Source organism: Acanthaster planci, linkage group LG11 (assembly GCF_054643075.1).
Source record: "Acanthaster planci isolate LZ-2023a linkage group LG11, COTS_SCS, whole genome shotgun sequence".
Lineage (NCBI taxonomy): Eukaryota > Metazoa > Echinodermata > Asteroidea > Valvatida > Acanthasteridae > Acanthaster > Acanthaster planci.
The window spans coordinates 3,748,173-3,760,723 of NC_141787.1; the positions used below are offsets into that span (position 1 = coordinate 3,748,173).

Sequence of the window (12,551 nt, forward strand, 5' to 3'; positions counted from 1 at the left end):
TAGTTTATGCGTATCTGACTTCCAAAGTAGCTAGTGAAATTCTTGAAGGTTTGTTGCACTGTCAATAATACTGAAGATATGATTTGTGAGGATGGATGGTGACGCCAAACCGGCAGGGATGAGGAACTCGTATTCAAACGACGAGCCCAAGCAAACAAGGAACGACGGCACAAACGTCAAAAGTGTGACCAAAAAAGAGGACGTGCCCCGCTGGAGAAAATTCACCCACAGATCGTTCCAGTGGTGAATGACTTTTTGGCACTCTGTGGACATGAAGCACAGAAAGACAGAAGTACAACAACAGGGACAGTTGGTACAACTATCCCAAAGCTGGTTGCTCACATCAAGGAGAACGTTCCCAAAGTTCTGGAGACTCATCCCAAACTGAGTGAGTATATTGATATCGATAAAAAAGCTAATGACACCCCCAAAAATGGAAGATCAAGAAATAGGCCTACGTCATTCTCTTATAATCGCCATATTTTTAATACCAACATTTCTTCTAGACTGCCCCTTTCCAAAGTCATGAGAGTGCAATCATTTTACACGTACCAACCGAGAACGTAAATTATGCCCCTTAGCGCCACGTCAAGTAAGTGTTTCATGGTAACCACTGTCGCACGGATAGTCATAAAATTGCTGCCGACTACAGTCCATGGTAAAGCTAGCAATGCTTCTCCATTTCCCATGAACTGTTGGCCGTTTAATTTGTAACCACACAATAAAAGAACTTTTTCCTCCGAATATTGGGCAGCACTACGTATTACGGCCCTTAGGGCCTTACTCCCCTGGGGTCAATCGCCGTCCAAATTAATGTTTTAATCTATTTAAAATTCCAAGAGATCTGTTGGTCTCTATTGGGCATGCATCATTCTCACGGAATGCCTATGTTACAGTAGGCCAATGTTTAAAACTTTGTTTTTCATGATCTAACTACTTGTTTTTTTTCCTTCAACAGACGACACAACAGTGGCTCGGATGATGATGCCTCCCAATCAAGAGAGGAAATCGTCTACCGTTTATCGTCAGACGTTCGATGCACGGGTTATGCCAGCTATAAACAAGAAAAACGTCGGCAACGAGGACGACCATTTCTACACAGCAAGGGCGAACTACGTCTTGGAATTTGCGTCTATGGTTGGAGCAGAGGTGCTGGCCATGGACAACAAAGACAAAATCAAGGTCGGCCGTACAACCCTCGCAGTGGACCGAAGGACCAGAAATAAACGACTGTTCCCCCAAGACGACCGGCCAAATTACTACGACCATGATTTCCCGACCCCCAAATACTTGCTCACACCCTGCGGATACTTGCGTCTTACAACTACAGAAGACCCAGCAATGACAACTGATGAACACAGCAGAAAACACTATGCGTAAGTGTGAAAACTCGCTCATGATTGAATAGGCCTAAATGGGTACTTGTGCATGTATACAAGCGGAAACACAAAACACACGGAAAGAAATTTTAAAATTGCTGTTAACAGCCTCACATTTCGACCCTAGCAGGATCTATATCTATATGGTTCGCGGTATCCGCTGCTTCATTTGACTCGGACCGGCCAGCCGACCCCGGCAAGCTCGGTGGTCGAGTGGTTAAGACATAAGCACTAGTAAGCAGGTCGTGGGTTCGAGTCCCACCCGAGTAAGCTTGTGAGGTTTTTTCGCAAGCTCTCGGACAAGCACTGAGCATACAGTGTTTATTAATATCCGTTGGGTAAGGGCAAACCCGTTATATATAATTAACATCTCCCCAACGCAAAAAAAAAAAATACATCTTGAAAATAGTTCGCGGTACCCGCTGCTTCATTTGACTCGGACCGGCCAGCCGACCCGGCAAGCTCGGTGGTCCAGTGGTTAAGACATCTGCACTAGTAAGCAGGAGGTCGTGGGTTCAAGTCCCACCCGAGTAAGCTTGTGAGGTTTTTTTCGCAAGCTCTCAGACAAGCACTGAGCATACAGTGTTTATTAATATACGTTGGGTAAGGGCAAACCCGTTATATATAAAGGATCTATATCAAAGAGAAAGAGAAGAAAAATTCTAAGAACATGTAATATAATCGCATGACAATTTGGTATTCACGTGGCGACGACAGAGAGGGAAGTGTATTCCTAAAAGAATAAGCAGTAAAAATGCGAGAAGGCGGGAAAGGACAAAACTTTAATACAGACAATGAAGATGTGACGATGTTATGCCACTAAATGGCAATGTTTCCTGGTATTCAAAACCCAGTGACCATTGCCATAGATGTAAAAATGATCTAAACGGCAATTTTAATCTTTCTACAGGCATCCAGAGGTCGGGCCATCGTTCTTAGTGAACAGAGGGCCACACGACGAGGTGACCATTGAAACCCACATCGGGGACGTACTTCAGATGGTCCATGGCATGGTAGCTGCAAGGAAGACCATCCTCGTTCTCATCGTCGATGGAGGATGTGATTACAACATCAACCATCCAGCCAAAGAAATCTTCTATGGTCGCCTTTTTAGGGACACCAATCTGGATGGCCTCGTCGTCACATCTTATTCTCCCGGGTACTCATCCCTCAATCCCACTGAACGGCTCTGGGGACAGGTCACCAAAGCGCTGTCATCAGTGTACCTTTTTGACACACTTCCAGGTATTAAATATTTGTTTGTCTTGCTGTGATTGTTTGCTTTTCCTGTTTCGAGTTTTTACCTGGCAGCAATAGATATATACTATATTTACAAATAAACTAATTATCTGTATCATCAAAATTCACCCCCTTTCTAACTAGTTACATAACATGCATATATACTCCATGGTTGCGACGTCTGACTGGTACCCGGCATTTGCGTGTTGTCATTATGGAAATGCACAAACCACTATTTCATTAAGCCATTAAAATGAAAATTCGTTGCTGTGGAAAAAGTACTAACAGAGTAAACATCAACTGAACCAGTTAAGGACAACTGAGATGAATGTGCCCAATATTTTTGCATGTCCTACTTGACGGGAAAATTGTTTCACAATGTGTAATACACATCATGTAGAGGCGTTATAATAATTGTCGAGATTTTGCGGGTCCATTTCCATAAACCATCCGTTTCCTTTTTAATTTCAGGAGAGGACCGCCCACCATGCTCCCGAACTGATCTGACTGAAGACCAGAAGCTTCAGAAGGAGCATCAAGTTTTTAACTTGGCTATGGGACGCCTCGAACGCTACCTCTGCAGTGTCAAATACTGTCAACAGCCGTTGACAGTATCCCATGTCTAAAGTGGCACAGGGAGGGGAATTTATGGTGATTACCATGAGGTAAAGCAAATAATCAATGCCTCCGCAAAGAAGCTCCGTGACCATCGTAATCTTCAGCAAGAGAATCTTTTCCTTCACAACCACATGGACAAACGCAAAGGGCAGCTGATTCTTTTCAAGTGCCAAAAAGCGACTTGTGGCCACTGCTCCTCTCGACCATGTGTTGCCAAAACTCAGACCATGCAGATTCTCCGTGACTTTCTCACACCTGAGCCATCGACGTCTCTCCCAGGGCATTTCATCACTTTCCGCGAAGCCCTCGCTCGACCTCGAGGGCTTCCTGACGGCCATATGCCCTCTGTACGTGACAGCGTTCATGGCCGCTGTGAACAGCCTGGCTGCAGATATATCTTTACGTCGGAGAAGGGACGAAAAGACCACCGTCTGAAAATCCACCAACCATGAAGTTTAAGCTGATTTTGATTGTTCTTAATTGTTAATTGTTACAAAATTCAAATCCAAGGTGTACATTTGGCAGAAGAAAAGTGGCGATTCCGTTTTCAAAAATCCTCAATTCTGTTCCCGATTCAGGAATTCCCACAAAAACATTTCATCAGTATTAGTCTATGACAAGTCCATGTTTCAAGAGTCGTAATTTTATTTCACGTGTATCTTCATGCATTAAAAAATATCCTGTATATAAGTCATGCAACAGCCGTCGATACAGCAAATAATCCAAATCGAAATGTCCGCCATTTAAGTTTACCCACTGGCGAGAATATTTGGAAATTCGTCACAAATGTTAGGGCTTTGTTTGTTTGTTTGTGACTCCAGTTCATACCTCTCTTATATTAGGAAGTGGATAGTTTTTCTATCATGTTCACAGTGTAGTGAGATCCAAAGGTCTGATTTCGTTTGAAAAAAAGGGTTAGTTCTTGTTCTGTTTTGCCGCTGTAGTCTCGTCCGTTCTGTACGGCTGTTCGCCATTAATCAAGGCGTCCATGAGCAAAAACTTCAGTGACATCTTTGAAGAATTTCGGTCCTTTATGAAGTTACGTGATTTCTAATTTAGGTCTATGTGACTTAATAAAGTTTGATGTTACCGGCATTGCAAAAATATGTCCTTGCATAGTGCATTCTTCTAATATATTTATGATGCATTCTTCAAAAATTCAAAAGTTTGTACTCAAGTGAAAGAAATTAATTCCTTATTGATATTTTTCATGTTACCAACATGCCACTGTTTTAAAGAATACTGAATTATGGTTGAATTGGAAGATTAAAGACCTTGGAGTACGTCTGTCGTTGGCATATGATTGAAAATTACCGACTAATGTATTGCTGTTCAGTTTACCACACAACTTGGCTGATAATTCGTATAATTTGTAGATTGTTTATGTTATGATTAAAATGTTGATCTATTAGAAGGGAGAGAATCCTTCGACTCTGAATAACTGTCTCACTCTCCATTCCAGTATGTCGCTAGTTTCCTTTACATAGGACTCTATAATGGGCCTACTTCAATACAGGAAGCCTTTATTAGGCCCCAACACAGTTGTGCTATGCGTCTCAAAAGTAGGGTCGGTAGGCCTAGGTGGGATATTTTTGTTTGTTTAGGGAACAATCTGTGTGCTGATTGAATGGCATCAACGGGGAGACATCTTCCAAAATTATCTCAAAAAATGATTAACACCTGTCTTAATCTATGTAAACATTTCTACATTCCGCAATTCTCAAGAAAATCATACACGATTCACACAGTGCATGCTACTTAGGCGACCACGACGGAAAACTGGCCAACAATGTCCGCGTGTATCGCGTGGTAAGCGTGCGTGATGCATCTGGACCGGCGGGCGATAAACCTTGTGCCACGAGCAGAACAACCTCAAATTAAACTCATGAACGCAGAAAATACATACATAAATAAGAGACCAAGTTCTGTGAATTGCAGAAAACCTCTTCCAACATCGGTATCTTTTCGACCCGCAGCCTTTGGGGTTGCATCTGTGACGTGTACGGCCGATGTAGAGTGGACTTGCACAGTAACATGTACATGACGTGTTTGGTGCAGACTGGATCTGGTTCCTACATTTCCATCACACATTCTTTGCATGGGCGCGGCGGGAACCAGAGCACCTTTTTGTGCATTGAGCTTGTTTTCACGATCACCACTGCGACAGCGAAACATGAATCGGAACCCGTGAAAATAACGCCTTTTTTCAAAAATTGCAAATGCAAGGAGGAAGACATATAAAAACAAGCATTTTAAATATCAAAAAAGATTTTTGAAGGATGTTTGTGAAGACAGAAAAGACATCAGATTACAACTGGCCCATGCAATAGATCAGCTGGTCCGCCGACTTTTCCACAGGTCTATTCTCGGGCCAGCAGACCACCATTTTCGACCCCTGAAAAGTGGACTGTACTGGTCCAGTCAGGCCCCCAGAAGGCCCAGCTTTATTGATTGGTATTCCTTTCTTCACACCCAAGAATGATTCTGTCGGCTCCTCAAAGGAATTCCATATGTTGATTCCAGTTTAGTTTAACAATACTCCCCTGACAAAGAACCAAGATAATGAACTTCTGCTCTCTGCAAGGCCTAGGCTTGGCTCAGCCTTTGAAAGGCTTTCACGCATCAGTCTGTCCGCCGGGCTCCCTAAATTACCTTGACCAGAATTCCAACCGTCTTGTCTTGCCTTTGTGACATCCAACTTAGACTACTTCAACAGTTTACTGTTTGCTTTACCCCACACTCACATGGTACATGAACATGTATCTCTTCAGCATCTACAAAATACTACAACCAGCATGGTTGTCAGGGCAAAGCGCAGTGAACACATCACACCCATACTGCAGTCTTTGCACTGGCTACCCATCAGTCAGTGTATTCGGTTCAAATTCTTCTTCTTGCTTATAAAATTAGAAATGGACTAGCACCAGCATAGCTCAAGGATCTCACCAGGCCAAAGGTCTCAACCAACTTCACATTAACATCTTGCTCAAAGCCCGCACACCAACACCTGTTACGGTCAGCGGGCATTTGTTGTCGCTGCAGCTACTCTCAGGAATAGGCTCCCACCCTTAATACACACATTCAGGACCTAACTAAAGACACACTTATTCAAAATTTGAATTATGCTTAAAATACCTGTTAAAGTGCTTTATGCATTCAATATATTATTGGTATTGTTGTTGTTCTTCTTATTATTATTATATTATTAAACGTAAAAAAACGTTATTTTCAAACGTATTAAACGTTATTTTCAAAAGCTCACACATACATAATGAGACGATCCAAGATGGTGTACACAGTGTGAAAAGCTGTCACAAAATCTGCGTCATCACTGAGTGGAAGGAATGTTATCAAACAGTGGAAACATAAATTTATTTGATAAAAAAAAAAATCACACAGGTTGATCATGTACTTATAACTGCAAAACTGGTGTTTAAAATTGTGCATACAAGTGTGATCAGACTTTTCCACGCTAGTGTATACGTATACTTTTATGAAGGTGGTAGTACTGGTATTTTAACTGAATGAATTTTAAGTTTTCAACAAGGGGGTTTGGTAACATTACATGAGCAAAGGGAAACAAAGTGCACCATTTTAGGGGACTCCAATGTACACTGAAGAAGGAAGTCAAATGTACTTACAAGAGCTGGCTAACCATTCTCCATTGGGGCTAAATTTCACAGAAGAAACTGCCTTTGTATGGCCAGCTAGGGTGAACTTCAGGGAGTAGTTAGGTTTCTGGGGAAAAAAACAATCAACTTTAAGTCTGATGTACACAGCATGAAAAATAGCAAAATGGGTTTGGAACGGGTATGTGCATCCATGACTGCAAATAATGAACGACTGCTACACTGAACCTTTTGTGTGGACCCTGTTGTGTTTGTTACAGCAACATTCCACTGTACATGCATTTTTATGCTATTTCACACGATTTGCAAAAATTTGCAATCTCTTATGCATACAAATAAGATATTGAGAAAATACATACGGCACATGCATGTACTTGACTGGAAAAAAAAACATTGTTAATCTTTCTAAGTCACATTTCCAAATATTTGATGGACTCTCCAATTTTGAAAAAAGTCAACCGACTGGCATACAAATTTAAAATTTCAGGTGTTTAAAATTTCCATATTCAAAGAGGCAACTGATTCCTTACTTTTATTTAGACTATAAATATATGGGCAATAATTAGCCTTCACACAAATAGTCAGTTTTCAATCTGTACCATCTCTGAAAATATTTTTGAAACCCTTCAAAAATGCCAAGTACCAGTATCAAATCAAATGAGAAATTTACAGGTGCCAAAATATGACATAGCACCAAAACATTCAGAGGCTACCGTATGCTGACAACAAGGAAACTGTTAAAAGATATCAAGCTAAAACTTTTTTTCTTTGGTTTGTAAAGATTTTTAGGAGTTTTCTCCAGCGAATCTAATTTAGGGCACATGGTTGGGTGTTTAATGAAGTCCGCTGATATCAGATTTGTCAATTTTTTGATATGTCTGAAATCCAATATTGAGTTATTGATACATGTATATTGAATATTTCCCATGTGCAGTACACTCTCAACTCAAGCCTGGGTTACTCATTAATGAACGTACTTCATGATCATACATGTAGGTAGAAATCCCAGGGGGATGGGGAGATATCATTCTGGGGCAACGCTTTAAATAGCGCCTAAATCAGTCGCAAATGCGACCAAAATTTTGCTAATGCGATCATATTTTCACCATCCAGTCGCCATTTGCGACTTGAGATAGCTTAAAAACTAAATACAAATGTATTTTAACAATTTTGAGTATGCTTAAAAATTAAAAAAAGCAATGATTACGTACTCAAAGTTCGTTCCGGAAATGTAGAAATGGCAGCGCAAGTCACATCGAGTCGCATCGAGTGTGCTGTACATGTACATATACCATACTTTACATGTACATGTGTCGCGATCATGCGCACGGTGTGGTTGGTTCCCAATCTAAACATACGTTGTTGATACGGACACCAGGGCCATTTTACAAACCATGGCATGGCATGGGCTCCATTTTTTGCTGCTTTTTTGCTGCAACGTAAATGAAACCTGAAACGGAGCTCATGTCAGAATTAAAGGGTGTCACTGTGATTTAGAGTGTCAGAAATAGTAAAATTCATGCAGCAGAGTGTCCTACGACACGCTGAAACTACTGATATAACGTCCGTGGCTGAACCCTTGGCAAAAACCCTGATTTCGTGGGTTGACCTCATTTGTGCTTGCATGCAAGTTGTGTGGTAGACGTGTGCCGCGCCAGGTCATGATTCTTCGGCATGGATGGATGATGTAAACACAGGGTATTTATACTACATGTGTGTACGTACGTTCATGAATATTCAGCACACGTGATTACTAAATGTTCATAAAAGCGCTGGCGCCTAGATTTTTCCCCATTAGGAGCCAATTGTTACCAAATATTGTTTTCTATTTAAAGGATTGCCCAGGGAGATGGGGAAATACCCCTCCCCTCCCATTTTTTACCTGAGGGATTATCAATGTAATCAACCCCCACACTTTCAAGTCACTTACTACATGTATGTACACCCTTAGCCTGCACCAGCGACTGCACATGCCAGCCTCACAATCTCACCGGGATGGAGGTCGTGCTGAGCTTTCAAAAATCATTCCCCTCCCCCACATGTGACAAGAAATCTCTGTCCATGTGCATGCTTTATGTACATGAATACCTCAATAGCTTGAAATGCCTGCATAGTACCTGTACCTGATTTGTTTGACCAATACCAAAAACACCATCGAAATAGTCACCAACAAGTCAAGCCAGATCACAAACTTTTCTTGAGTCATTACTCCCCAATGCACTTAGTCCTTTCAGGTGGTATACGATATGCACACTGTAAGCTACATGTACCACTTCATTATTTTAGATTATAAAAAATGGGCAATTATAGCTTTAACACCAATTGCCTTTCTGTATAAGAAAAAACATGTAAATGTATGTAGACAAAGATGCTACTACATCAAATAAGCAATTTGTGGGTGCCAAAATGTACAGTAGCCAACTGCAGCCTGCACACTAAAAGTCTGATTTCTGGCTGTTTGTGGTGGCCAATGCAACCCCATTGGGAAAATTGGCTTTCGAATTAGTCTGATTTTTATTACTGGATGCAGTTCATGGTTCAAGCAAGGCAGCGTGTGTTTACGAATATGGAGCAAAACTAGAAACTACGTCACACAATTTGATTTGTTTATTCACACATGTATATCCATTTAATGATAAAACACTTTTCAGCCAGTATACAGTTAAGGCCAGAATAAATGTTCAAACGATACATGATGTTGCATGTGTGTGTGTATAGGGAGTTGAAGACACACTTTAAACGTGTGAACGAGAACACAATACACACAGCTGCATTTAGCCTGATGGACCGTTACCAATCTAAGCCAATTAAAGTCAACCACAATCCCCCCCCCCCCGTGAGCCTAGCACAACATGATACACAAACAAGCGGTTGGCATAACTTGGCGAAATGGTGTTTATTTGATTTGCTTATTTATTTTATTTTCCAACTCAGATCTTCCTAGCCGATGGGACACCACGCTGTGCAAAAAATCCTGGCTGCAGCTCTTAAAAACTGCCTATTGTACCCAACACTACTGTTATGTAATTGGGCACTCCAATTCTAATCCACAGGGCTCCTCGCAACCCACCAAGAAGATTTAAGGTGGTCCTGCCCTGGAGAGCAGAGAGAGTTTATAACAAAAAGGATCAAAAGTGGGAATCAGAAATCCAACCTAAATGTCTTCTAGAAATTGTCCAAAAACAAATTTTGTAAAAGCATTTGTTTTGAATCCGCCGAATAAAATTTTTAATTATCAGGTCATTTTGAATCACCCTCCAATTGTATCATTCCAATGGTGCCCAAAAATTCAAAGCCATTTTTATTACCAAAATGGTAAATTCAACAAAAGGATGATTACTTTCTGTTAGACTGTACCAATTTCGTCAGTACTGATACCATTTGATACGGTAGAATAGTTAAATTAGAAACATTTCCCTTTCTAACGTCAAAGTAGTCGTGTCCACCTCAGCATGTGCTGGTTCAAGGGTATCCTCTCTTTTTGTCAGAAGTTCGACAAATCAATTATTGTTTTATTGGATGATGATATAATTAAAGATTGGGAGTGTGGCAGATTTTTCCATTACAAAATGTCTGGATTCACACGATTTGCAGTGAAAATTTGGTTCAAATTCAAACTTACTTTACGAAAAAAAATAATCCAGTGGATTCCCCATTTTTTTGTGCAATTGAGACACTATTCTTCTTTGTATGAATCTAGTTTTTATAATCTGGAGAACTCATTTATAATAGCTTTTGATCAAATTTGGCATCACTCATTTTCAGGTGACAAACAATAATTCGGGGGTTATTTTAAAGCGTATTTTTGCAGAACCTTTTATGAAGCAGGGCACAATATCAATGCTACCGAAAAATAAGATGGTTAATTTAATTAGGATTTGTCATATAACATTTCATTATTTACATGTATGCTCGGTTTCATGGAAATCAACTACGGTAAAATTTACATCCTATCTTTTTGCAATCAGAGCATGCAAAATCAAACACAGCCTGTTGGTATGTTGCTGTTAAATGCAAATTGTGTACTTTAGTAATGAGGCGACACTGTACTCCATAGACAACTTATTGTTTCTTCAATAATCTGGAGATAAATGATAATACTGGGATAAGGAAGTAATTGTTCACTTTTGTTTTCCCCCCACTGAATTACAGCTGGACACGATGCAAGAGCTGGTGTCAAATATAATGTATTTATTTATCGGCCCAGATTCAGTGTGATACACGAAAAATACACCCAGCCCAACAGACAATATGCTTTGCTGTCCTGTGTGAGAACACATATCTGTAAAATTGTCAGTAATTTAGGCAAATTAAAAAAAGACCTCGTGATGAGCAGGATCGTTAAATCAATAAAAGACTGGGGAGGGGGATTGCCAACTTAAAAGTGGAACTTTCGGCGCTGTGAACTCGTAAACAAACGTCCATCGTGTGCTTTGGAACACATCATTATTGAAGAAGTTGCATGTTTGTCACAAATCAGGTGTTGGTGATGAATATACGGATACAAACAAAACAAAACAGCCCTTACAAGTGGAACTAAGAAGTGAGTGGGGGGATGCTGAGCTCCCCGAACTCTCCCAACCTACGGTCCTAAACCCATTTGTAGTGCTGTGGCCAGATGAACCCCCACACATTTGAAAAACCTTCTTATGTGCCGAGCTACCACTTCCTTATAAACTTGTACAATAAAAAGAACACACCCAATCTTCATATACTGTACATGTAAATACAAACATTCTGAAATAGTTACACAGACGCATATTTTTGTGGAGAACAAGGCCGTAGTGTCTTTGAATTGATTGAAACCAAGTCAAGCCCAGTGGACTTTACACTATGCAACATAGTATAAACATATTTTTTCCAAGTGCTGCATGTGAGCAACCGCCTGACCAACCCTCTGGCCCAGATCTAGGAAAAAATACATTTTCAAAGCTACTATTTCTTTCCTGAATTGCCTGTCAGAAAATGATAAACCACAGTTTTTTAAGGACAAAAGAAGTAAATGTTCCCCCTTGTTTTCCCCTGACAAATGGCCAGATTTGCTTGCATACAGGCAACAAAATTGCTGGAAATCGGGTCATGCTCGACAATCTGCATGAATGCAACACTGGCATGAATTGGGAATGGGCAACATCAATAACATGAACTTGAGATGATTTTTCAATTTGACTGGTCAGGTGACTTCACTTCTGATCATTAGGGAAGGTATACAATTTTATTGCCGTGGGCTATGGTCTTGATCCTAACTCGTCCTTTGGCATGAGAGGAAGGGTTGTCAAAATCAAGGGGGCCACAAAATAACAAAAACATGCAGAACCGAAGGTCATCTACACGTTCACAAGGTATGATTTCAGGTGCCTTTGTTCTTATATTAATTAAATTCAAGTAAATTTTTGCATCAAATGTACATATATTCCTTCAGTAATGACCTTCAGCGTCTGCAATATTTGAGAATTATGTCAAGCATAGGATAGTCAAAGACTCATGATAAATCAATTATTTCTGTCCCCATTGAGTGTGCGAAAATTACATATATATATGAATATATATACAGTGGAACGCCACTATAATGCACACAACGGGGTCCACACTAAATGTTCGGTACAGCGGTCGTTCGGTATAGCGAAATTAATTGCCGAACGTTTTGTTGCCATGTTGAATAGCACCCGCTCTTGTTTAACTCAAG

At 40.5% G+C, this 12,551-nt stretch overlaps 1 protein-coding gene across 4 annotated transcripts in view; it reads right to left on the reverse strand.

The window, feature by feature from the left end:
* wdr5 (WD repeat domain 5) overlaps positions 1–12,551 on the reverse strand; it is a 220,288-nt gene that overhangs the window by 141,014 nt on the left and 66,723 nt on the right. For all 4 annotated transcript variants that reach the window (XM_087143635.1, XM_022252318.2, XM_087143636.1 and 1 more), the window contains one exon: positions 6,878–6,974. In XM_087143635.1, coding sequence (XP_086999761.1) covers positions 6,878–6,974 — 97 coding nt within the window. The remainder of the gene's footprint in view (positions 1–6,877; positions 6,975–12,551) is intronic.